Below are 25844 nucleotides of genomic sequence, written 5' to 3' on the forward strand. Positions count from 1 at the left end.
CTAAATTAAGTGCTTATAGATCAGTCTGTGAGTCTCAACATAGGGTGAAAGAAGATGTATGAAAATCCCCTCGGAGACTTTCTTCTAATGATATAGGCATACTACCTACCACCTTTCATCTGAGAATCACGTTTCTAAGGTGTGGCAATGCAAAATAAGAGCCAGTGGAGTACAGAAGATACCAGAAGTACCCAGCTTCTAAAGCCCTGATGGCAGTGGGTTTTCTAGCATGTTACTTTTATGTAATGATATACTAACAGTTGGATAAATGCCAGAAAAAATAGGAGACCATATACATAAGAATCAGTACCTATTTGATTGAATAAATAAATGAAAACCACCGGTGGAATTTTGTGGAACTCATAGCAAACTCTTATATTTTGGTCTTTTATGCAGATGACATGCAAATGAGGAAAATTTACTTTTCACGATTTAACTCGTTTTTCCTATTGGCCTTAAAAAAATAACTTGTATATATGAATATTAGGAATTTCTGTTGAGGGATGGTAATTTTTTATTGTACAATTTTTTATTTATACAGTTATTGATATCACTGTCCTGTTTAGTGATATTCATAGTTTAGGTTTCTTACCAGTTAAAGGTAGAAAGGAATATGTACTCTTAAGACACATTTAGCATAGCCAACCTATAATTTTCGGTAACATATTTCTGAACAGTTGCTTTGGAGAAAGTATAATTTTTCTTAGGTAAATCGAAGAGGACTTTCCCCGAAGGATTTTGGTAGAAAGGGGAGTCCCTAACAATTTCTTCAACACTGTCATTACAAAGAGAAGTTGGACATTTTGTGGAAGGGACTTGCATTCTTGGCTGGCATCTAATATTTTGTCAAACTCTTTAATACTGTCTGTTTTAGGTTATATGTTGATGGACAGTTGTACCTGTTCTAGCTGTATACTGTTCCCAGTTCATAGTTTGTGTTAATACTTGTGAAAATGTAATGCTAAACGATGAGCTATTGTAATTAAATCTGAGACTCAGCAAGAAATTCATAAGGGCTATAGATTTTATTTCAACTTAGTATTAAAAAGACATTTAACTTGAGTAAGTAAATGTAGATATACTTTATATTTTAAGAGCTGCAAGTTCCAGCAAGTGAATAATATATTGTGACCCTTTTTTTTTTTGTTTTTCAGTTTAATTTTGTTGGGAGAATCCTTGGACCTAGAGGACTTACAGCCAAACAACTTGAAGCAGAAACCGGATGTAAAATCATGGTCCGAGGCAAAGGCTCAATGAGGGATAAAAAAAAGGTAAGTCCTTGAAAATGACTTGAGTCTTTATGTGAGTAACTTACTATACTTTTACATCTCAATAATAAAATTTCCAGATGTTTTTGTGCTTAAAACACTATATTCCAGGGCGGGCACGGCGGCTCATGCCTGTAATCCCAGCACTTTGGGAGGCCGGGGCAGGCGGATCGTCTGAGGTCAGGAGTTTGAGACCAGCCTAGCGAACATGGTGAAACCCTGTCTTTACTAAAAAATTACAAAAATTAGCTAGGTGTGGTGGCGGGTGCCTGTAATCTCAGCTACTCAGGAGGCTGAGGCAGGAGAATCGCTTGAACCTGGGAGGCAGAGGTTGCAGATTGTGCCACTGCACTCCAGCCTGGGTGACAGGAGTAAAACTCCGTCTCAAAAACGAACAAACAAACCCACTATGTTCCATGTCAGGAACTTTTAAAACTTTTCAAAGGTGGTGTCATCATTTTCCCTTGTTTTTCTTTTTTGTTTGTTTGTTATTTTTGAGATGGAGTCTCGCTCTGTCGCCCAGGCTGGAGTGCAGTGGTGCAGTCTTGGCTCACTGCAGCCTCTGCCTTCTGGGTTCAAGTGATTCTCCTGCTTCAGCCTCCTGAGTAGCTGGGATTACAGGTGCTCGCCACCATGCCCAGCTAATTTTTGTATTTTCAGTAGAGATGGAGTTTCACCATGTTGGTCAGTCTGGTGTCGAACTCATGACCTTGTGATCCACCCACCTCAGCCTCCTAAAGACCTGGGATTATAGGCATGAAACACCACGCCTGGCAGTTTTCCCTTGTTCATTATCATTTTTTTACTTAGCAAATTAAAATATCAATTCATCATGTTACTTTCCTTTGTTGTTTACTTTTGGGAAGCTGCCATTTTGGAAATTAGTCAGACTGTAATGTGTGTAAAAGTATATAACTAAAAGTTTGAAAAATCTGAAATATTTCTTTTGATGAGATTTAAGTAAGAATGGTCAGATAACTTTGGATGTATGTCACATCACTGGGAGAGTTAGAAGACAGAACTCTATTGAAAGGAAGGCGGTCACTAGCCATGTGAGATACATTGTGGGTTTCATCCACATTTTGTGTTGATTTTACATTTTAAAGTATTTTGTTTCTGTTTCTGTGGGTTTTTTTCTCCTGCCATTTCTTCTTTTGCTGGTTTAACTAGTAAAGACCCAACTATCTAAATATTATTTTTAGGAAGATTTTATTAACCTAGTTTGTTTTATCCAGCAATACTGCGAGGTAAGATAGTTTTGAATTTCTATTCTTGTAAAAATTGGTGGATTTAAAAAACTAGATTTTGATGGCCAAAGATTGAAAGTATTTTAGGAAGGTTTGGTCTGTCTGTCTTTCTGTCTTGTCTGTCTCTCTCTCTTTTTCTTTCTTCCTTCCTTTCTTTCCATTGACTTGAAGGGGCTATCTAGGAATGGTGCGTGGTTAACTGTGTTAGACCATGTCCACTGAATCGCTTTGTGGAATTCACGGAATGAATGCCAGACCCACAGGGTATCTGATAAACTTGTTTTCTGAGCCCTCCGCCTCATGTCTTTTAAGCCCTCACATAAGCTGACTGGGTCTCATTCATTTTTGCTCCTCATCAGTGATTTAGTAGCCAAGAAATTTGGGCAAAAAGTTCTCATTGATTATTTAAAAATCTTATAATGTATTCTTTGTCAGCTGTGTTTAAAGATATTTTCATGGGAGTCTGTGAGTTCTTGAGCATTTTTAGATGTATTAAATTTTTTTATTAGAATCTTAAAAAAATTGTGCGTATTTCGAATCAGTTGAGTGATAACCTTTTCAGATGAATGTTGCCATAAAGTTTTGGTTCTCATGTTTGGACTTAGGATTATGTGGGCATTAAGTAATACTATTTAATTGCCTATGGACAGTGAATGAAGTCTTGACAACTGACAGATATATAAATCTGTACAAAAAGGTTAGTATATATTCATCAGTTAAGCTGTTCTGTCAGCCAGTTAACGAAACCCCTTTCCCCCTCTTCTGAGTTTCTGTGAATTCTGTAGTAATGGCCCTCCACTCACCTTGCTCACTCTTTCAAGCCCTCCCAGACAGTGAGCATTAGAGCTTGTAATTGTGTGATTATACTGTTGCATTCTTATAAGTGTTTATAATAAAAGTAAAGTCAGAATGGAATGCTTGACCATTTGGTAAAGAACATGAAAAGAGATGGAAACAAAAAGAAGTATTGATGTAAGTAATAAAGATAGCTCATTGAGTTGTATTTCAGGAGTTCAAGAGAAAAAGCCGTTTGCTTTAAACTTTTCTACAGAGTTTTCCATATATATATAGACGTATGTGCGTGTATATATATGTGTATATATAATGTGTGTATAGATATATGTATATCTACACACACTAAGAAAGCTAGAAAATCTTAATTTACTGATTGCCTGTTTTACTTTTAACAAAAAAGGTTATGATGGGAATGTTGTGTGCTGGTCTGAATCCTTCCCTACACTGGTAAACTCAGTGAGAGCCTACCATGGCTATTTTATGGAGTATCAATTTCCTTGGTGTTTGGTGAGTACCTGACACAGAGTGCAGGCCTTGAAAAAATATCTGTGAAAGGAGTGACTAGTTCAGGTAATAAATGAAAGGCTTAGGTGCACCTTCCCTCATGTTCCCTGAAAAGGTTTGGTAAATAAAGGAAATTGTAAATGCTGTGTACTTCTAATGCTTTGGGGAAGATAGTACTATATTATTCTAAGCTACTGGTTTTAAGCAAATAAGTTAATATGCCACTTTAATTTTCATTTTCTTGGATTGTTATTTCAGCATTATTGATGGGCTCAACAGCATTGGTTTAGTGCATAAATACCCAGTGGAATGGTACTGGTTAAGATCACAGAACCAGGGCTTGAAAACTATTACGAACTTCTTCTCTGTATTGGCTAAGTTTTATTATTCCTATTTTGTAAATGAAGAGACCAAAGCTTCGGGGAAGTTGAGTAATTTGCCAAAGGTCACACACCAAAATGTGGCAGTCAAATTTGAAACTAGGCTGGGTGCAGTGGCTCACACCTGTAATCTCAGCACTTTGGGAGGCTGAGGCAGGAGGATCCCAGGAGTTGAAGACCAACCTGGGCAACATAGTGAGACCACCATCTCTACAATAAAACTTTAAAAAAAATTAGCCAGGTGTGGTGATGTGCACCTGTAGTCCCAGCTGCTAGGTAGGCTGAGGTGGGAGGATGCTTGAGCCCAGGAGCTGAGGAACAGTGAGCTATGATTGTGTGCCGGTGCACTCCAGCTTGGGCTACAGAACGAGACTCTGTCTTGGGAGAAAAAAAACAAAAAAACTGAAGTCTAAGTTCTATGCTGTTGTACATTATTTTCTAATTATAAATCATTTCTAAGAGTGATAACTTCAGACATATTAGAACAACTTGAATATTGAGTATTATAAACTTTGACTACCATTTCATACACACCACTCAGTACACTTCTGACACCAGATGCTGTGAGGGTTTCTCCCCACAAACCAAACAAATCTCCAGGAAACACCATCTGGATGTCCTCTAATTCTATTCAAAACACTGGGAATGATGTCACATACCACAGGTTGAGGGCTCAGTCCCATAAGACTGTCTCCACTTCAGATGCCAGTTGCAAGCCCCAGTGATGACCTGTGCTTTTGACCGACCAGCTATAAATGTGTTTTTTTGCAAGTCCCTCCTCAGGTTCAATTAATTTGCTAGAGTGGCTCACCGAACTCAGGGAAACACTTTACTTACTTATTATAAAGGATATTACAAAGGATACCGATGAACAGCAGATGGAAAAGATGAATAGGGCAAGACATGTGGAAAGGGGCTCAGAACTTCCATCCCTTCTCCAGTGTGCCACCCTCTGTGTTCCTCCATGTGTTCAGCTATTTGGAATCTCTCCAAACCCTGTCCTTCTGTATTTTTTTATGGAGGTTGCATTATGTAGGCACGACTGATGTTCATCATTGGCCATTGGTGTTCAACTCAACCTTCAGCCTTTCTCCATTCCTTAGAGGTTGGGGAATGAGGCTGAAAGTCTCAGCCTTCTATTTTATTTGGTTGGGGTTTCTCTGGCAATCAGCCTTGATCTTGAGACTATCCAGGACCCCCACCCATTTGTTACCTCATTATACAAAAAGACACAAACACATTCCAGACCACCACAATAAGGGAATATTGCAATAAAGCTAGTCACACATTTTTTTAGTTTCCTAGTGCATATACAAGTTATGTTTCTACCATACTGTAGTCTATTAAGTGTGTAACAGCATTTTGTCTTAAAAATATACATGTACCTTAGTTTAAAAATAGTTTATTGCTAAAAAATGCTAATGATCATCTGAGCCTTCAGGGAGTTTTACTCTTTTGCTGGTGGAAGACCTTGCCTGGATGTTGATGGCCGCTGACTGATCAGGGTGGTGGTTGCCAATGGTTGGGGTGAGTGTGATGATGCCTTAAAATAAGAACAACAAAGTTTGCCTCATAGATTTACTCTTCCTTTCCCAAAAGATGTCTCTGTAGCATGCAGTGCTCTTTGATAGCATTTTACCCACAGAACTTTTGCTGTTGCTTTATAAACTAAGTTTATGTAATATTCTAAATTTTTTTATTGTCTTCAACAGTGTTCACAGTATCTTCACCACAAATACATTTCATCTCAAGAAATCACTTCCTCTGCTCATCCATAAGAAGCAGCTCCTGATCAAGTTTGATCATGCCATTGCAGCAATTCAGTCACATCTTCAGGCTCCACTTCCAATTCTAGTTCTCTTGCTCTTTCCACCACATCTGCAGTTTCTTCCCCCATCATACTCCTGAACCCCTCAGTGTCTTTCTTGAGGGTTGTAGTCAACTTTTTCCAGACTCCTGCTAATGTTGATATTTTGGCCTCTCTCCATGAATCATGAATGTTCTCAGTGGCATTAAGAATGGTAATTCCTTTCCAGAAGATTTTCAATATACTTTGCCCAGATTTATCAGAGGAATCACTATCTGTGGCAGCTGTAGGCCTATGAAAGACAGTTCTTAAATAATAAGGCTTGAAAGTCTAAAATACCCCTTAATCCATGGGCTACAGAATGAATGCTGTGTTAGCAGGCATGAAACAACATCTATCTCCTTGTATGTCTCTACCGGAGATTTTGGGTTACCAGGTGCATTGACAATGAGCAGTGATATTTGGAAAGAAATCTCTTTTGCTGAGCAATATGTCTCAACAGTAGGCTTAAAATATTCAGTAAACCTTTCTCTGCTGACATCCAGGCTTTGTTGTTCCAGTTATGGAGCACAGGCAGGGTACCTCAGCTTTTTTTTTTCCCCCCCAAAGACAGAGTCTCGCTGTACCACCCAGACTGGTGTGCAGTGGTGCAATCTCAGGTCACTGCAACCTCCGCCTTCTGGATTCAAGCGATTGTGCCTCAGCCTGCTGAGTAGGTGGAGTTACAAGCATGCACCACCACACCCAGCTAATTTTTTTGTATTTTTAGTAGAGATGAGGTTTCGCCGTGTTGGCCAGGCTAGTCTCGAACTCCTGGCCTCAAGTGATCTGCCCACCTTGGCCTTCCAAAATGCTGGGATTACAGGTGTGAGCCACTGCACCTGTCCCATTTAACGTAATTTTTAAGTGCCGTAGTATTTTTGGAATGGTAAATCAGCATTGGCTTCAACATAAAGTCACCAGTTGCATTAGCCCCTAACAAGAGAATCAGCCTGTCTTTGGAAGGTTTGAAGCCAGGCATTGACGTCTCTCTAGCTATGAAAGTTTTAGATGTCATTTTCTTCCAGTAGTAGTCCAGACACACACACTACTTATCACTTAAGTTCACTGTCTTATATGAGCATGGTTGGTGTACCCCAGAACAATTACAGTAATAATTTCAGAGATTACAGTCTACGGGTCACCATGGCAGACATAATAATAATAGTAATGTAAGAGTTTGAAATATTGTGAGACTTACCAAAATGCTGCTTGGAGACACGAATTGAGCACATGCTGTTGGAAAAATGGTGCCACAAGATTTGTTTGATGCAGGGTTGCCATAAGCCCTCAATCTGTAAAACTGCAGTGTATGTGAAATACAATAAAAGGAGGTATGCCTGTATTACTTGGGAGATTCAAGGGTTTTAGGAGATTTGTGCCAGGAAACAAAGACCAATTATATTTATTTTATCATAAATCACAATATCATACTATCATTCCTTTGATGTTTCAGGAATTCTCCCTAGAGGTTTTAATCCCATGTTCTTAATGGAAATCTATATACTTGAGCAGATTACAAATGCTAGAGGAGTAATTTTAGATGAGACTGGGTGCATTCAGGGTAGTATGGCAGACTAGAGGAGTAATTTTAGGAAAAGAAAGTAATTATGGTGTTTCGCTTGAGTTGCAGAGGCCGTATCCAGGGCTGTAAAAGAAATGTATTCATGCTAGGAGGCGTGGTCCGCCTTTAGAAACAGGTGGGAGTCAGCTGGTTCTAATGTAGCAAATGAGAATATGTAAGCCATTAAAACAGAACAGTGTTTTGCACATCATTAGGTACTTGGCAAATTGTTGTGGAGTGACAAGTAGTACCTTGAAGTTCACCCTTCGGGAATACATATGCATTGTCATTGTAGGTGATGCCATTTATGGATTTGTCTTATCAGTCTGCAATTTGTCAGCTCTTCTGAGATCTCCCTTCTCATAAACAAGAGGAGACTAAGTAGCAATGCCTGTGGGTTCCTCCTTCTCACCTCCTTTTTCTCTCCTCCCTTCTCTCCCAATGTGTTGATCGGTGAAATGTGTGCAGTTTATCAAAAGCCATGTCAGGCCAGATGTTGCATCATCTGGAAATGTGCAAAGACTCAGCAATTCCAGTTCAAATTCTTTGCTCAAAATGAAGGGCTGTGCACTCTTCTTCTAGCCATTCTAGGGCTGCTGATGCAGTGGTTAGAGCAGGGGTGTCCGATCTTCTGGCTTCTCTGGACCACATTGGAAGATGACAAATTGTCATGGGCCACACATGAAATACACTAACAATAGCTGATGAGCTGAAAAAAAACAAAGAAACAAAAAACAAAACAAAAAAACCATAATGTTTTAAGAAAGTTTACAAATTTGTGTGGGGCCATACTCAAAGCCTTCCTGGGCTGCATGCGGCCCATGGACCGGGGGTTGGACAAGGTTGGGCTGGATGGTATCAGCCACTTTTACTATCTGTGCCACATCATGTTCAGACCATGGGACAACCTTGGAAAAGAGTCACACTCTTCTAACAGAAATGGAGCCTTAAAGAAGTGAAGTATGCCACCCGGTTCCTCATTTCTACCTAAAGAGTACACAAAATAGAAACTTCTGTCTCTCACTGGATACTCAAATTCAGTTGTGTAAATCATTCTTATCAGAATGTGGGCTTTGAAATCAATTGGTAGTAGTTTTTAACTTAATACTTGTTTCCCAAATATATTTGGCCGTAGTCTCTCCTTTTTTAAAGATGTCTCTATAACTTCCTGAAGAACTACAGTGTTTTGTGGAACATGACTTATGAAATGTTATTAGGGTCATATTGTATAGTTGCAGACATAGGTGGAATTTTTGAATTTTGTTTTACAGAACTTATTTAGGTAGAGCAATTAATAACTTTTTTCACATGATACTTTTCATATACATTACAAATTGTTAAGTATCTCTTAATAGCAGAGATTTCTTAGCCCTATTTGTTGTGCTTAAAATATATTTTAATTGGTCAATGTGTTACATTTTTAGAAAAGTGAGAAAGTAGGCCGGGCACGGTGGCTCGTACCTGTAATCCCAGCACTTTGAGAGGCTGAGACAGGTGGATCACCTGAGGTCAGGAGTTCGAGACCAACCTGACCAACATGTGGAAACCCTATCTCTACTAAAAATACAAAATTAGCCAGGCATGCTGGTGCATGCCTGTAATCTCACCTACTCTGGAGGCCAAGGCAGGAGAATCGCTTGAACCCAGGGGGCGGAGGTTGGGGTGAGCTGAGATTACGCCATTGCACTCCAGCCTAGGCAAGGAGAGCGAAACTCCATCTCAAAAAAAAAGAAAAGAAAAGAAAAGTGAGGAAGTCCCAGAGGGTCTCAAGAAAAATAAAGGCTCCTGACATTCCATTAGTTTAGACATTACCCTTGTTTATAGTTTGGTATGTCTTGTAGATTGTTCTTCATGCAGTTATACATATGTACACATGTGGTGTATTAAGTGGATCATATTATATTTGCTGCTTTATAATCAGCATTTTTTCCTGCAACTCTGTATCCTGTCCTATGTCAGTTCACCAAATAGTAGAGCTTTATGCCTAAGACTTTGTGCTAGGTGATAGGAACGTGCACTTAAAGGACATTTCAAGGCAGCCTTCATAGTGATATGCAAAAATTAATTTCCTTGAATTTTTGGGTGGGGGAACTTGCAAGTTTTTTTTATGAAATATGTTACTGCTGTGTCAACACTTTGAAAGAGATAAATTAATTCAGTCTTGTGATTGATACACCAGAGTGGCTTTGGCAGTTGGTAGCATAACATCAAGTACAAGTAGGAAAGTAGGGTTCCAAACAGCCTGTTTTATGGATCTTGTTGAATACTTAGCTCTCTGACAAGCTCTAGCATGGGTATGGTTTTTTGTTTTTTGTTTTTTGTTTTAACTTTTCATTATGCATAATTTTAAGCAATGGAAAGACAAGTAGAGTAGTGAACCCTCATTTACCCATCACCCACGGTCAGCGGTCAGCATTGCCTCTCTCTTTTGAAGAGGGAACTCTCTCGTTCCCCATTGCCTCTCTCCACCTTTTGCCTCACAGATTATTTTGGAAGCAAATTCAGACGTATAATTTCAACTGTAAATGTTTTATTAGCTATCTCTGAAATAGAAGAACTCTAATGATAATGTGTTTGTGTTTTAATCTCTAGAAAATTCTTTATCATCAAATATGTAGTCAGTGTTAATAGCTTCCCTGGTGTCTCATAAATATGCTTTTAAAATGATTTGTTTTAATGAGCATACAAATGAGGGTCATCTACATTGTAATTGATAGATCTCTTAAGCCACTTTCCAGACGGCCATTTCTCCCTCTTGGCATCACTGGGTGATTTGTCTTGAATTCCTGTGGATTTTGCTGGTGGCATTTTCATGGTGGTGTTTAACATTTATCTCTGTTCGCCATATTTCTTGTAAATTGGTAGTGACAAAGGTTTAATTAGATTCAGCTCTCCCACCTTCTCTTCCTCATTTCTATTCTTTTTTGAAGGAATATTTCATAACCAGTGTTGTGATAGTAGTACATAAAGTCTCATTTCCTCTCTGTGATTTTAGCAATCATTGTTGATTGTTTTCTAGGTCCTTTTTTTTTTCTCAGTGGGAGTTGCAGAATAGCTATATTCTATTTCTTCATTCATATTAGCTAGATATAGTTTTTATCAGAAAGGTAGAATAAATGTTTAATTATTTGCTAGTTTTTAAATAGTGAATTGGTTCCCAGAAATCCTACAGACCGAAAGAATGAGTGTTTTTCTTCCCCCACTTTGGGTATCACTACGAATGCATTTAAACAGTTGTATATGTTTCGTTCATTGAAGTTACTATTTTTCACTGGTGCTCAAGTTGTTTGGCCATTGGAGGGACTTCTTCGCATTGACTTCTAAATCTTTTCAATATAAACCTAGTAGATGGGAATAGTAACTTTGCTTTCTAGTGTAGTGTGATACGATACCCTGCACTCTTCTTGTAAGAATTCTTCCTCAGACTTGGCATCAGCCAATTTTTCAGGGAAACTTTGTTAACAAAAAACACTGAAGACAAAACAAAACAAAAACAGAAATAGTGCAGAGATTATAATCTGGGCTCTAGTGATGCTCATTATTGTAGGCTTTTCAGAGCTGTGAAATACACATGAGTATTTTCACAAATTCATTCTCATTAAATTTAGGACTATAATGTTTTTATTTAATCTTCTATCTGTATCTTCTTTCTTACTGAAAATTCTGGTTCCTAATGGCACAAAATAATGGTTCATTTGCTTTATTTCAAAAAGGAATCTACTACCAATTGTATAGTTGATGACAACAATTTTACACTGAGCTCTTACTATTTTGAGGGTATATCCACTAGATACAAGTTACCATCTTTTAAAGCACTTGGAATAATTTTTATATGTAACAGTTATGCTAGTATACAGATCCATGGTTAGGTTCGTTTGTTGCACTTGATTTTCTAGTTGTGGAAATTGCATAAAATATTTTCCTGTTTTCTACTTTAAAATATTTACATGGCTCCAAAGCAAAATATACAAAGCAGAGAATTTTTATAAAGTATGACTTTTATCTCTGGCCCATTTGTTTACCTAGTCCTCCCTTTCTGTTTGGGTAGATTTTTTGTTTTTAGTTTTTGGTTTATCCTTCCATTTCTTTCTTTCTTTTTTTTTTTTTTTTTAAAACATAAGCAGTTATGTAACAGTTTTTTCTGTATGTATGTGTGTGTGTAATTTCTCCTTTCATAGATTATTATACTCTCAGCACTTTTTCATACCTTTATTATTTGTTTCACTTAACAGTATATTGTGATCATTTAATGGGAGTATATAAAGAACAGCCTTTATTCCTTTTTTTGCCATTACAAATAGGAATAGTGCTGTGTTGACAAGTGTTTCTTGAAGTTGCTAGTTTATATTTGGGATAGAATTGTAGAAGTAGGATTGTGGTGTGTGATTTTGTTAGTTAGTGCTAAATTCCACTGTCTTGGGGTGGTGGTTTGCATTACCATCAGCAGTGTATGAGAGTAGCAGTTTCCCCACAGCTTCACAAAACTTTGCTCTGTTTTGCAATAGATTGAGCATCTGTTAAAGGCACTTTCAAAGAAGTTATGCTGTGTGTGTGTGTGTGTGTGTGTGTGTAAAAGTCATTACTGTTATGAACACTGTTACCATCTTCAGTTTCCCAACTATTGTTTGTAGTGTTTTTTTAAATTTTCTGACTGAAGCAGTTTATAAATAATGGTTAGGCTTACTTGAAATGGTACCATTACAGCATGTCTTAAGGCACATTGTAATTGTAATAACTTCTGATTGGGCTTAATAAACTACTTACTATTTAAATGTTTTTAAGTGGAAATATGCTTTGATTTTCCATAAGCTTACAAGCTTTTCTCAGCTAGGGTTCCTCATCTGAACCACAGAACGTAGGAGTTATTTCATTTTATTAAGGATGATTCATCAAGAGAGCCATTACTGTTATTGTTACACAGGAGATAAGTTAACCACATATAATTGATGTCTTGGACTGGGCATTGAAATTTGATTCTCATGTGGAATTCTTAGTTGAGAAAGGTGTCCCCTGTGAGAAATGGTTTTTTCTTGCATTTTATATTACTGCCTCACCATCAAACCACATATATATCCCCCTCTTCCTGCAGTCTCCCTTATTGGTACCATTTGATGAGATGAATTAGGGAGTAGGAACTGTTACAGATTCTTTGTTAAAGGGTTAATCTTACAAATTGCCTCTTTACCAACTTTCATGAATCCAATTGAATAGTAGAATTAGCTATGAAAACAGATGAGTTGCTTTAGAGAAGTGGCAATGAAATGTGTACTCTTATATAACGTGGTCTAGAGGGAACCTTATTAAGTCACGAAGTCTAAACCATCTTTGTGATACTTAATTCTGTGATATTTCAGTAAGTAGTACTACAAATGACTGTTAGTCAGTTTTCATTACTTTCTGCCATAGTTAATTTAATACAATCTGAGGCAGCAGTTATTTTTTTGAATGCCAATGATTTTTTGCCCTCAAGGAACTTTCACCCCTGGGAGACTGATAATATTGACAGTGAACTAATACAACAGAGATGATATATACGTCATGCCACAGGAAGTCAAGAAGTAATGTGTTCTTTGAAAGTTGAAGGTTTTTTAAGGAAGCTAGAGAAGATTGACTGAAGTAGGAGTTTACCAGTCAAATCAGTAAAATGGTATTCTAGACATCAGAAATAGAATCAACCAGGGTATGTTGCTGTGTGGATGCTCGGTGTGTCTCAGTGGAAGATACGGGGCACAGTGGAGTGTTGGTATTGGAGATAAGGCTGAGGTCTGAGGATAAAGGACCTTGAACCTTATATCCAAATTGATTTCATTTTGAAAGCCATGCACTGACACTCTTTTCTTTTAAAGATGAGAAGTTATATGACATATTAATTGTTTTGGAAAGGTAACTTGACAGTAGTGGAAGAGATGGACAGAAGTGGGCAGAAGACAAATGATCAAGTCTCAGACAACTCTGCCTTAGAAAATTCTTTCTTGTGTTAGGATAAAATCTTTGAAACTTCAATCCTGTGATCTTAATCTACTTTGAATTCAAAACAAATATAATAAACTTAAGAGACTTTGACATGTTTAATTACAGTGCTTGTCTTACAGATGTTCTGCCCTAGCTAAAAGTTTATTGCCTAGTAGCCTTAGTTCTCTTTTTTGTTAAGATGTCATGTGATATATGGTATTGAATTCAACTTCAAAAGTGGTAGATTGGTTTGTTTTTAAAGAGAAAAGAAGACCTGCCATTCTTTCAGTGCTTTTCAAACTGTCTATGGTAAGAGACCCACTAAAAAAATTCAATCCATTATATCTTTTGGTGAAATATAATAAAATGAGTTATCAGAGAAGTCAAATTTCAAAAAGACATATATTTAACCTCATTTAAAACTTTCTTTTATCAAGAGACATAAAATTATCCTGTCAGAATGCTCAAAGAGTTTCTGAACAGGCTTGATTTCTGTACTTGTCGGCTGCACTTCTGGCGGCACTGGTTTAAATGCCAGCTGTGATGTGGTGTGTTTGTTTCAGGATTGTAAACTAGCTCCCTGGTGCCCCTCCTCCTCTACTTTTGTTCTCCTCACCCCTTCATTTTTTTATTTTTATTTTTTTGCTCTGTGTTTATAAAATAAAATTCATTTTAGATTATTGACTAGATTGTTTTTAAATTTGATTTCTGGTTACATGTTCATTAAGGACTCAAATGACTTAGCTTTGTTTTAAGATAGAAGAGTACAAAACAGTGCAATAAAAATTAAATGTTTATTTCTGATTGGATAATATCTCAATACATTTATAGAGTGGAGTCACTGCTTTTTGCTCATTGTTAAGAAAGATTGGGAAGACTTGAAATAAAAAATTTAATTTATTTGAAAATACATTTATTAAAATTTGTGAGACACCTTTTGAGAGGTAAAAAGATGGACCCAATGAGAGTAAGCCTTTGTTTTTTTTAGTAAAGTAATACTTTAACCTGTAAAACTTCATCTAATTCCTCAGCCATAGATAAGTTAATTGTCCATGTCTAATGAAATGAGACGTGAGTTGCAGTGAAAAGGGAGAGTCCATTTTATCACTAGATGCTCTTAATGAGCCTTTTAAAATTAAGTCTTGATTGGATTGCAGTCAATTTAGTTAAGGAATATTTGAGCATCTTGTAGTTGTGTCTTATGTAACAAATTTTCTTTTTAGAGGATTCAGCTCTCTGTTGACAGAATGAGTAGTGGAATGTTGTTGATTTGTATTTATGCTGCAGCAATTGATTTTTTCAAAACGCTTTGACAAACCTTAGTTGGAAATGCTTTTCCAGTCATATTAACAACAAATTATTAGGCAGTTTCATAAGCCTAGGGAGCCATCCTATTCTATCCCACTAGTTTTAGTTTTCTGTTTGTTTCTTCAGTTATGAGAGACCACTATTAAATTATTTTGTTCTTTAGATTTTAAAACATATAATTGTTAACTCTTGATTTTAAAGACATATAATTTTTAATTTGGTGTTTTTAAATCACAGGTTATTATAGGACACAGTTTGTGGGGTTGTGTTTAATATTTAACAATTAAATTGTGAATCTCAGACTATTGAAATTACTCTTCATTTTGTGAATTGTTATATGTTTAATTATTTTAAAAAACAGTAATAGAAATTGTAGCAGATAGTGAAGAATGTTTTTTTAAAGGTCTGCTTTTTAACTTAAGATTTTTGGTGAATTAAAATAACTATAAGGTAGTCTAAATGTAGAGGACTAGTCACTTCAAATAGAAAAAAAATTTTCTTAAGAAATCTAATAAGAAGAAAATTTTGAGTGATTTTATCTTTGTAACTAATAAGATTGATGTGTGAATAATAATTTGTGTTATCTAAGTGAGATTATTGAATAATAAGAAAACGAGTAAACGGATGTCTATATGGATGCTTCAGAATGTGTAATATGATCAAGTGTTACAATAGCACATTGTTTAGAACGTTTTAAGATTTAAGCCAAGTAAGTACTTTAAAAGGAGTCAAAAGAAGTGAAAGCAAATACCAAAGCTCATCTTTTATAACATAAAAATGAATTTTTCTTAATTATGAAAGCCTTTCATGTTTAATGTAGAAAAAAATCAGACAATTCTGGTATTTTAAAAATGTAATCTTCCCCATTTAGCATTGTTACTTGTGTGTTAATACATATTTCGACACTCTGTGTATTTGTGACCCGATATATTTTGTTTATGTATATTACTTACTGAAAACTTATCTACAATACCTTTTTTTTTTTTTGAGATGGAGTTTTGCTCTTGTCGCTCAGGCTGGAGTGCAATGGTGCGATCTCGGCCCACTGCAACCTTCGCCTCCTGGGTTCAAGCGAGTCTCCTGCCTCAGCCTCCTGAGTAGCTGGGATTACAGGCGCTTCTTACTACTCCCAGCTAATTTTTTGCATTTGTAATAGAGATGGGGTTTTAATGTTGGTCAGGCTGTTCTTGAACTCCTGACCTCAGGTGATCCACCTGCCTTAGCCTCCCGAAGTGCCAGGATTACAGGCGTGAGCCACAGCGCCCGGCCTACAATACTTTTTAATGGTTATAAGTAGCATTTAATTGTACATATGTGTATTGAGGTATATTGTTTATTGAAGTTTTAAAATAATTGTTTTTACTATGAAAATGCTGTGAAGAATATCTGTACATTATCATTAAGATAAATGACTGGGCGCCATCACCATGGCTCATGCTTGTAATTCCAGTACTGTAGGTGGGATTCCACCACTGAGGTGGGAGGATCATTTGAGCTTAGGAGTTCGAGACCACCCTGCACCCTTCTCTAACTTAAAAGTACGACAAAAAAAAGGTAAATGTGTAGAATTGATTGGTTGAAAATGCATTTCAAAATTGCCTTTCAACTTCACTGTTTGAAATCGTAAGCTCCCTCAGAAAATGAAAATGCTTATGTAATGAATCTTTAAAAAATCACTTTTTTTTAGAGGGACAGGAATATAGACAAAAATATAACAGAAACATACCTCTGGTTAACAAAGTTAAAGCTTATCTATTAGGATATATTAATGTTCACTTTTTTATTGCCTGACGTTGCTGCCAACTCTAAACCCACACTTTGTATTTCCTTTTAATCTGCATTTTGAAAAAATAAATAATTATACATACGTACAGAGTAATTACAAGGCTAGCAAAGTGAATTCATGTATACCCTCAACCTAGATTTGCCATATACCTTGGACCTCCATACTGCAGGCCCCGCATCCTCCAATTCAGCCAAGCACAGATCAAAAATATTCCGAGGAGGGGAATAATAAAAAATAATACAACAATAGAAAATAATACAAATAAAAAACATGGTACAACGATTAACATAGTCTTTACATTGTATTCAGTGTTATAAGTAATTAGTGATTATTTAAAGTATATGGAGGGTGTGCCTGAGTTCTGTGCAAATACTGCACCTTCCTATGTCAGTGACTTGAGCACTGGTAGGGAGGCGGTCCTGGAACCAGTCCCGCAGGGATACTAAGGGACAACTGTATTAATGTTTTGTTCATTTGTGTGTACACACAGTGTTGATTTTGTATTTAGAAGTTCACCTACTTGCTGAAACTTATCTGTAACCCTCAAATCATTACTGGTGACACTTTCATGGTCATTCATGGACACGCACACAGTGGCAATAAAAATCTGAGTCATCCAAATGCTCTTGTGTGATGTTGAGATAGAGCAAGATGACACATTACCACCTTTTTACTTGAGTTCATATACTATTTAAAAAAAAAAAAAGTTCTTTTCATGGTCTGCTTAGTGTCACCTTTTTTTTTTTTTTTTTTTGGGCATTTTTCGACTTTTTATTATGATTTTGCTGTTTAAAATGTCCCTCAAACATAGTGCCGAGGTGCTGTCTAGGATTTAGGATTCCTAACAGCAAGAAGACTGTGTGTGTTGTGCCTTATGGAGAAAATACTTGTGTTAGAGAAGCTTAGCTCAGGCATGAATTAGCGAGAATCAACAGTTATGTATTAAATAACGTGTCTTTTTTATTATTTATTCTTATTGAGACAGAGTCATACTCTGTCGTCCAGGCTGGAGTACAGTGGTGTGATCTTGGCTCACGTTAACCTCTGCCTCCTGGGTTCAAGCCATTCTCCTGCCTCAGCCTCCCAAGTATCTGGGATTATAGGAGCGAGTCAAAACACCTGGCTAATTTTTCTGTTTTTAGTAAAGACAAGGTTTCACCATGTTGGCCACGCTGGTCTCAAACTCCTGACCTCAAGTGATCTGCCTGCCGCGCCCTCCCAAAGTGCTGGGATTACAGTTGTGAGCCACTGCGCCTGGCCTAAATAAGGTGTCTTTGAACAGAAACCCATATAAAACGAAATTATGCATTGATTGTTGATGAAAATGTAACCAAAGGCTTGTGGCAACCAACCCTGTGTTTCCCTGAGGAGCAGTATTGGCTCATTCAGTGTTCCTGGTGACTTTACCACAAATAATGAGAGTTGGCTTGCGTGTGTGTGCGTGTGCGTGTGTGTGTGTGTATAAGATAATTATTACTGTTTGCTGAATCATTTGAGAGCAACTTGCAGACATTATGATCCTTCATCCCTGTCTTAGAGTGCGTTTCCTAAAACCAAGGACATTCTTTTACATAAAATTACTTTATCAAATTCTGAAAATTAAATATTATTACAATATTGTTATTTGGTGGTCATCCTAATTCAAATTTTTCCAATGTTTCATTCGTTGTGAGTTCTTTCTGATTCAGAATCTAGTCCAGATCACAGATTACATTTATCCGCCCTGTCTCTTACCATGTAATTTGAAACAGTTCCTCAGACTTTCATTATCTTTTATAATTTGGGTGTGTCTTGTTTCTTCATGACTAGATTCAGGCCATGCGTTTTTGGCAAGAATGTTTCAAAAAGTGATGTGTCCTTCTCAGGCATCACATTAGCAGTTAGATGATGTTAATTTGCCTCATTTTTGATGTCGGTAGCTGATCATTTGGTTAAAATAGCATGAGTTATGTATTGTCATTGTAAAGGTAACTTTACCCCCTTTTAAATCATAACTAATCTAAGGAGAAATACTTTGAAACTTTGTAAATATTCTTTCCTAACAAATTTAGGATTGCAATGTCTCTTGTCCAATTTTCCTGTCATTCCCTTTACATTTGTTAGTTAACATTTAATTGTAATGAATATATTGCCTGTCATTTCTAATAGGTTAAGAGCTCTTTCTGTATTATATGTATTCTTCCATATCCCTTTCGTTTGTTGATTTTAGAGTCTCTCTTCTGACTTTTACGCTGCTTGATACCTTTACTTGGTTAGATGGTAGTAGTAATGGTTGTGGTGACGAGAAGTTGATACTGTTATTGTTAAGGGCTTGAACACACTGAGCTGTGATTTAGCCATTGTTATCAGTCCATGTGAATTAACTCATTGAATCCTCTGAAAGCCCTATGAGGCAGTTACTGTTTTAATTTTATAGATGAGGAAATGAAGCGTTAAGGAGGTAAAGTACCTTCTGTGGCTAGTGAGTTGCTTGGTCCCAAGATACGAACCCAGGCCGGCTTGAATTTAACTACTACATTGTGTCTTTCCTCTAAGTAGTCTTCTGATTTCCTTATTTCCATTCTTCTGCTCTTTTCTCCTTTCAGCAACCAGAATGAATTTAAAGAATAATCTTCAAGCATATTTTCAGGTATTCAGTTGGAGTCAGGTCTTTACTGTGGCTAAAGGCCCTACGTGGCCTTGTAGCTTGCTCCTCCCTAGACTTTTCTACTCTTTGCCTCCTCTTTGTGTATTCTTCAAACATACACATTCTCTCATCGTATTGCTTTGGTGTTGCTACTCCCTCTGCCTGGAATACTCTGCCCTTATATATGTGTAAACTTTATTTGTCCCTTCATTTCAGATGTTGAATCTCACTTTTCAGAGAGACTTTCCATAACCACTTGGCCCCCACAGAGTAAACCTTCTTGCCCTTTTGCTGTCTTGTATTTTTTCATCTTACCATCAACAGCCCTGACATGTTCTACATATATATTACTACCACCCTCACTTAAAGGAATATGTTCATTGAGAGCAGAATTGTCTCTTTTATTCATTGTTCTGTCCTCAGTAATAGAATTGTACATACCTGCCGTGTAGTTGGTACTCAGTAAATATGTGTTGAAGAAAGGAGTAGTTTGTCTTTTAGTTTTGCTTATAATTATTTTGCATAAAGACATTATTAATTGAATAATTTTAAAGTATATTTTATTGTGATTTTGTGGATTCTGTCTTCAGTGTCGTGCTTTAAGGCCTTTACCTTGTTCAGTAGTTTATATGGATATTTGCCATTTTGAGCTGTCATTAGTTTTGTTCTAGCGTTTGTTCAATTAAATCTTAAATTCTTTTGGAAATTCATTTATCTAAGGGAAGATAGGAAATTTCGCTGTTTATCAATTATTTTCCTTTTTAAAACAATTTTATTGACTTAAAATTTTTAAAATTACTTTTAATGATTGTATAGTTTACTTTTTTCTGTATGTTAAAAATGAAAAATTCACACTTGAAATTCTTAATTTAGTAGGAAATTTTTTTTAACTTAAAGAATTTTTTGGTGCAGTGTTTTAGTCTTTGGGGGAATTTGCTCTTACTGTATAAGTAAGAATTTATTCAGTCTATTAGTTTTATCTTATCTAGATGTCCTATATTTATTACCTAATGGCCTGGGAAGAAATAAGAGTAGATATTGTTTGTTAAAAAAGAAAAATCCATGTTTTTTTAAAAACCCTATTACCTTCATATTTTGAAAGCATGCTAAATTTTTCTTCTCAGTATAGCTTTTTGGAAGAGGTGACATTAAGTTTTGATTTGCTTAGGATAGTTTTAGCTATATTTATTGTCTAGTTGTAATTACTAGTAGCATCTCCATTCACGTTCAAAACATTCTGGTTGGGATGAAAACTTATATAGTCTCTTCAGATTTGGTGTTTGTGACTTCTACAAAACACTAGTGTCATTCTTAAATCTACTTTTGTTACTAGCTATCATGGGATTTGTTAAGGAGTGATACTGTGGCCTTATGAAGTTTTTGATAGAAAATTAAAATACTACTATAAAAATTTCTGTTACTGTGTTGCTGTTAGAATAAGAACTAAATTTTGTATGATCCTTGAAGAAAATAAATTACAGCAAATTATGTAAATCAGTGGATCTTTTTGTCCTCCAGTAGTCTTGTTTGCTTACAGAATTTAATTCATGTTCTTCATTAGTTTGCTCCTACTGCAGCCGTGGTAAAAAAAAATATATATGTGGGAGGCATCCTCAACTCCTTTCTTCCCTCAGTCGTTCAACAAGTTTGCACAGTTGTGCAGCTCAAGACCCTCTGGTGCTCTCACTGCTTCCCCACCAGCATTGGCTGAATTTGTGTGGGGATTATTTTTTGCCTATACTTTCTATAGTCATCTCTTACTTGCTCTCCTTGTCACCCCACCCCAAATAATTTGCACAATTTTAATGTATTTTTCAGTTAGTTTATTTTTTTTTGTTTCTACACAGAAAGGTTAGTATCTTATTGGTATATTTGTTTGTGAGTGTCCGTCTGTTTAGGTATGTGTAAGTTTGTAGTCCTCTGTTCTGGGAAATAAAACAATGGTTTCTTCTCATTGCCAAGCGGTTAAATGACTTGTTTCTATTACCTGATTTGTCTTAGTCACTTTCAGTTCTTTAATTATTTAAGCTATATAGATAATTTATAAAATAAACATAATTTCACTTATCAGCTTTTGGACTATCCATTATGTAGAGGGTGGTTTTCTTTTACTTGTTGATATAAAACAGCCTAAAAGTTTTGTATCAAGGCTGTTTTAACGCTTGTTCAGAACTTTGCATGTATCTTAAAACTTTAGTAGGAACTTGTAGCTATTTAGAAACATCTCAGACCACATTGCTTTAGAGTTTAAAATTTTTTAAAAACGTAGTTTTTATAGCTCATTGTAATTATCAACAGAAGATAATGAAGTCACCATCGAGAACAGTACATGAATTTATGTTTAGAGCATTATACATGTATTAAACTAACTAGTGGAAGAGCTTTTAAATAAAAAATACGTTCTGTATACTTGACATGATGGCAGAAATCATTTGGCAGGAATTAAACACTGATTATTGTCCTAATCAGATCTTTGATAGAAATTTTTCTAAGTGCAGCATTCTGCATGGTCAAGGCTGAAGTGCATGTAAATACTCTGGAATGATTTCAATGTCCTTTGTCTCCGGTAGTTAGAGGATTCCTTATGGGAATCTCTGGGACTAAGTTCAGGACACTTGCCATCCCTAACCTCTTTCACCTCAACCCAAGCCTTGAGCCCTGGGTTTGTTTAACTGAAACTGCTTTAAGCATACCCAAAAGGTATGAGAAAGAGTATTATCATTTCCCAATAAACTAGTCTTAGCATTTCTTGTCTAAGTGAAATATTTGGACCTGTGCTGTCAATTAGAGTACTGTATTAGTTCGTTTGTTCTGCTCTAACAATATCTGAGATTGGGTAATTTATAAAGAGCAGAAATACATTTCTGACAGCCCTGGAGTCTGGGAAGTCCCAAGATCATGGTGTCACTGACAGGTCTTACCTGGTGAGAACTCAGCCTCCCCTTGCACAATGGTGCCTTACTTCTGCATCCTCCAGAGGGAGGCAATCCTGTGTCCTTAAGGGACAGAAGGGACAGAGGGGCAAGGAAGGGACCAAACTGTCCCCATCAAGCCCTTTCTGTCAAAGCATTAATTCATACAAGAGGGCTCTGCTTCATGACCTGAAGGCTTCCCAAAAGGCCCTGGCTGCCAACACTGTTGCATTGGGGGTTAAGTTTCTAACACATGAATTTTCGGGGACACATGGAGGCCATAGCAGGTCACCACGACAATATATAGATATTTAAATGAAAACTGAATAAAAGAAAAAAGTCACTCAGTCACATAGTGACATTGACATCCTCAATACTGACATGTGGTTTTAGCTACCGTTTTGTGCAGCACAGATAAAGACCATTCCCATTGTTAAAGAAAGTTGTATTGGACAATGTTGGTTTAGGCAGAGCACATTTATACAGAAAATTTGAAGAAATAAAAGTTTGTGGACAAATAATTCCTGTTTCTAATTTCATGTTTTGAAATAATTTTAAACTTGCAGAATTATAAAAATAGTGCAAAGCTCTCCTACACACCTTTCACCTCACTTACCCATGTGTAGCATTTTACCATATGTGGCTCCTGGTGCATTGGCCGCCATGTTAGTGTCCCTCATCCCCCTTCACTTTCAGGCCCTCCCTTCCTCTTGTTCTTATGTCTGTCTCCCTCTTTCCCTCCTCTCCCCTTTTAAGTTGGAGTAATTCCCCAGACTTAGTTTGTTTTTTTCCTCACATTGTTTTGAAGAATATTACACTAGTTTTTAGAAATAATTTCTTAAGATTAAAAACACTTAAAAACTGATTCTAGATATTTGACAGATTTGTACATGTATCTGCTGTTAGAATATAAAACTAGATTCTAAGTGTGCTCATTTTATTTTTCCATTGCCTTTGATATCATATGAATTTAGTTATACAGATGGAGCATCCGAAATGCTTGGGATCAGGAATGTTTCGGAGTTTGGGTTTTTTTGGATTTTGAAATATTTGCATATATACAATGAGATATCTGCTGGATGAGACCGAATACTAAACACGAAATTCTTTCATGTGCGCATAGCCTGAAGGTAATTTCATACAATATTTTAAATTTTGTGCATGAAACAGTTTTATGTGTATTGAAGTATCAGAGAACAAGGTTGTCAGATATGCAGTTTTACACTGTGGCATCATCTCAGTCCTCAAAATGTGTCATTTTGGAGCATTTTTTTTTTTTTGGATTAAGGATGCTCAATCTGGGCTGTTAGTCACTGGTTTCAACGTGTTTTCTCTTTCCGTAAAACTCTTGTAGTATTAAAAATAATTCAGGAATAGTGATGATTGAACTTGTTTGGCTTTTATTCATATTTATCTATATATATGACATATCTTGGACCAGTTTGTAATATTTAGATAGGCCACTGATAAACCAAACCTAATTTAGACACAGCAAGTGTGTTTTTTGGTGATAAAGAGATGAAGATGGTCGTTGACTCATCACTTTTGAGGAATTCTCCTTTGATGATATGATTAAATGAAAAAGAAGAACATTTTATCAAATTGGCAAGGAAGACTAGGACACATTGTGACATTGTGCTAGACTTGATTAAATATATGCTAAAACGTGAATTTGTTTGATTAGCATCACTGACAGTGTACGTTCAGTTTAACATTAAATGGCAAAATAATTCAGCCAAGTCCCTTGTGTCTCTCATACAATATTTCCAGTACCCTCTGTGTTGTCAGTCCTGTCCTCACGTTCTAAAAAATCAAGCTATCTTTATTCTTTTCACATGTCCTACCCACCCTCCACCCCCAGACTGTTTTTCTTCTACTTTTCAAAGTTGTTAAATAGTTTAGTAAGTATTTTTTATTTCCTGCTCTGGACTAGACACAAAACTGGGAGGTTCTTGCTCTCATGGAGCATAATTTAGGAAGACAGAAGCTACACAATTAAATGAACGAGATAGTTTCAGATAGGGATAAGTGCCATGAAATAATAATGCCAGGCAATATAAGTGTGGGCTAGGTGGAAGGCTTTTAACTAGGATGGCCGGTGAAGGACTCTGAGGAAGTTACATCTAAACAGAGACTCTGATGGGTGGTTGACATGGGAAGATCTACAGACTGAATGTTTCTGGGTGAAGTTAGAGCAAAAGCACTCAGTTGTGAATGTGGTGGAACTGTCTAAGGAATAGCAAAGTCAGCATGGGTGGAAAGTGGGAAGAGAAGACGTTTGTGTCCCTGTCCATATGCTTCTCTATAGGCTTGGTAAAATTTTATTGCAAGTACCAGGAAGTCAGTTGATGGTTTTAAGCAGAGGAGTGACATGATATTTATTTTTAGCAAGAGTTGTCTTTAGCAATTAGAGACATGTATGTGTGCAGGGAGTTGGGGAAGAGTTGAAGGAAGGGGATTCATTAGTTGGCTGTTGCAGTTGTTGAGGCAAGAGATGGTGGCGTGGACTAGGAATCTTCTTCAGATTCATTTTATTTCCATGCTGTTAGAGTTCTTCAACATTTGCTCATCTTGGCAGAATTTCCAAAGCACTTGTTCTCTAAATATGCAACGTAATGTTTGTATTTATTGTTTGCTTTTGTTTCCTTACCCAGGCTGTCTTCTTCAGGATGAGTAATTTATATTTCTGATTTCCTCAATGAAGTGTGGCCATAATTGGTGCCTACTAAAAAAAATTATGTTCTTCTTACTACAGAATTTTACAGGAAATTTATTTTCTGAAGTATAGGAGCATCAAATAATGAAGATACTTAGAAATTTAAATACCTGAATAAGACTTAAATTACGGAAGAGAGAAAAAACCAACAAATACTTTATGAATTAGTTGGAGTCGAAGTTAAGAAGGAAAGTTGAAATGTAAAACCTAAAACTAAAATTAATTGCTAGAGACAATATGTGAGCATATTTTGCAAAGACTGTTGGTGGCCGTATTAGGTTTTCAAGCCACACCCTCACACATAACTGACAATTTTTGATACTTTTGAAGTACAAATTCTTCCCTCCAATATGTGCATGATTCTCCATAGTAACACCCACATGTAGCTTCTGATATAAACCCATAAAGTAAGATGAAAATAGCTTCTCAGTCAAATGGTTGGAATATTTAGTAATACTTGGCAGTATTTTTTATTTTGTTAATAATAGATGTCATTTAATACAGTGACTTTTAAATTATATATTAAAAGAAAATTTTAAAAGCTTTATGGCAAGCTGTGAAATACTCAAACTTAAATGGATAATGTGAATTAAGGCGTGTTCTTTGGCCATTCAAAGTGCTCCCCACCCAACATTGGCATGGACTGCTCACTAGGTGGCCAAAAGAGATTTCGTTGATGGGTGTGTTTTGAATGTTTTAACATTAAAAAAAAAAACCAAAAAAAAAACCAAAGCATTTGAGGCAGAGATTTTTTTAGACAATAGTTGTTTAATGAGCTGCTTGTATATACAAGAGAAGAGAATGGGCCTGATTGCTCACAATCTGATGTTTGAAAAGTATTTTTCTGGATCTTATGCATTTGCATATCTAATTGCTATGTAATCAAAACTAAGTGAACTGTAGCTACTTGAAACTCTAACATGAAAGGCAATCATCTTAT

At 36.3% G+C, this 25844-nt stretch overlaps 1 protein-coding gene across 1 annotated transcript in view; it reads left to right on the top strand.

Moving 5' to 3' along the window:
* Nucleotides 1-25844, top strand: part of QKI (QKI, KH domain containing RNA binding) — a 162949-nt gene that overhangs the window by 61518 nt on the left and 75587 nt on the right. Inside the window, 1 exon segment of the mRNA XM_003898381.4 lies at nt 1155-1271. Within this exon segment, the coding sequence (XP_003898430.2) occupies nt 1155-1271 (117 nt within the window).

The sequence above is a fragment of the Papio anubis genome, chromosome 6 (genome assembly GCF_008728515.1).
Source record: "Papio anubis isolate 15944 chromosome 6, Panubis1.0, whole genome shotgun sequence".
NCBI lineage: Eukaryota > Metazoa > Chordata > Mammalia > Primates > Cercopithecidae > Papio > Papio anubis.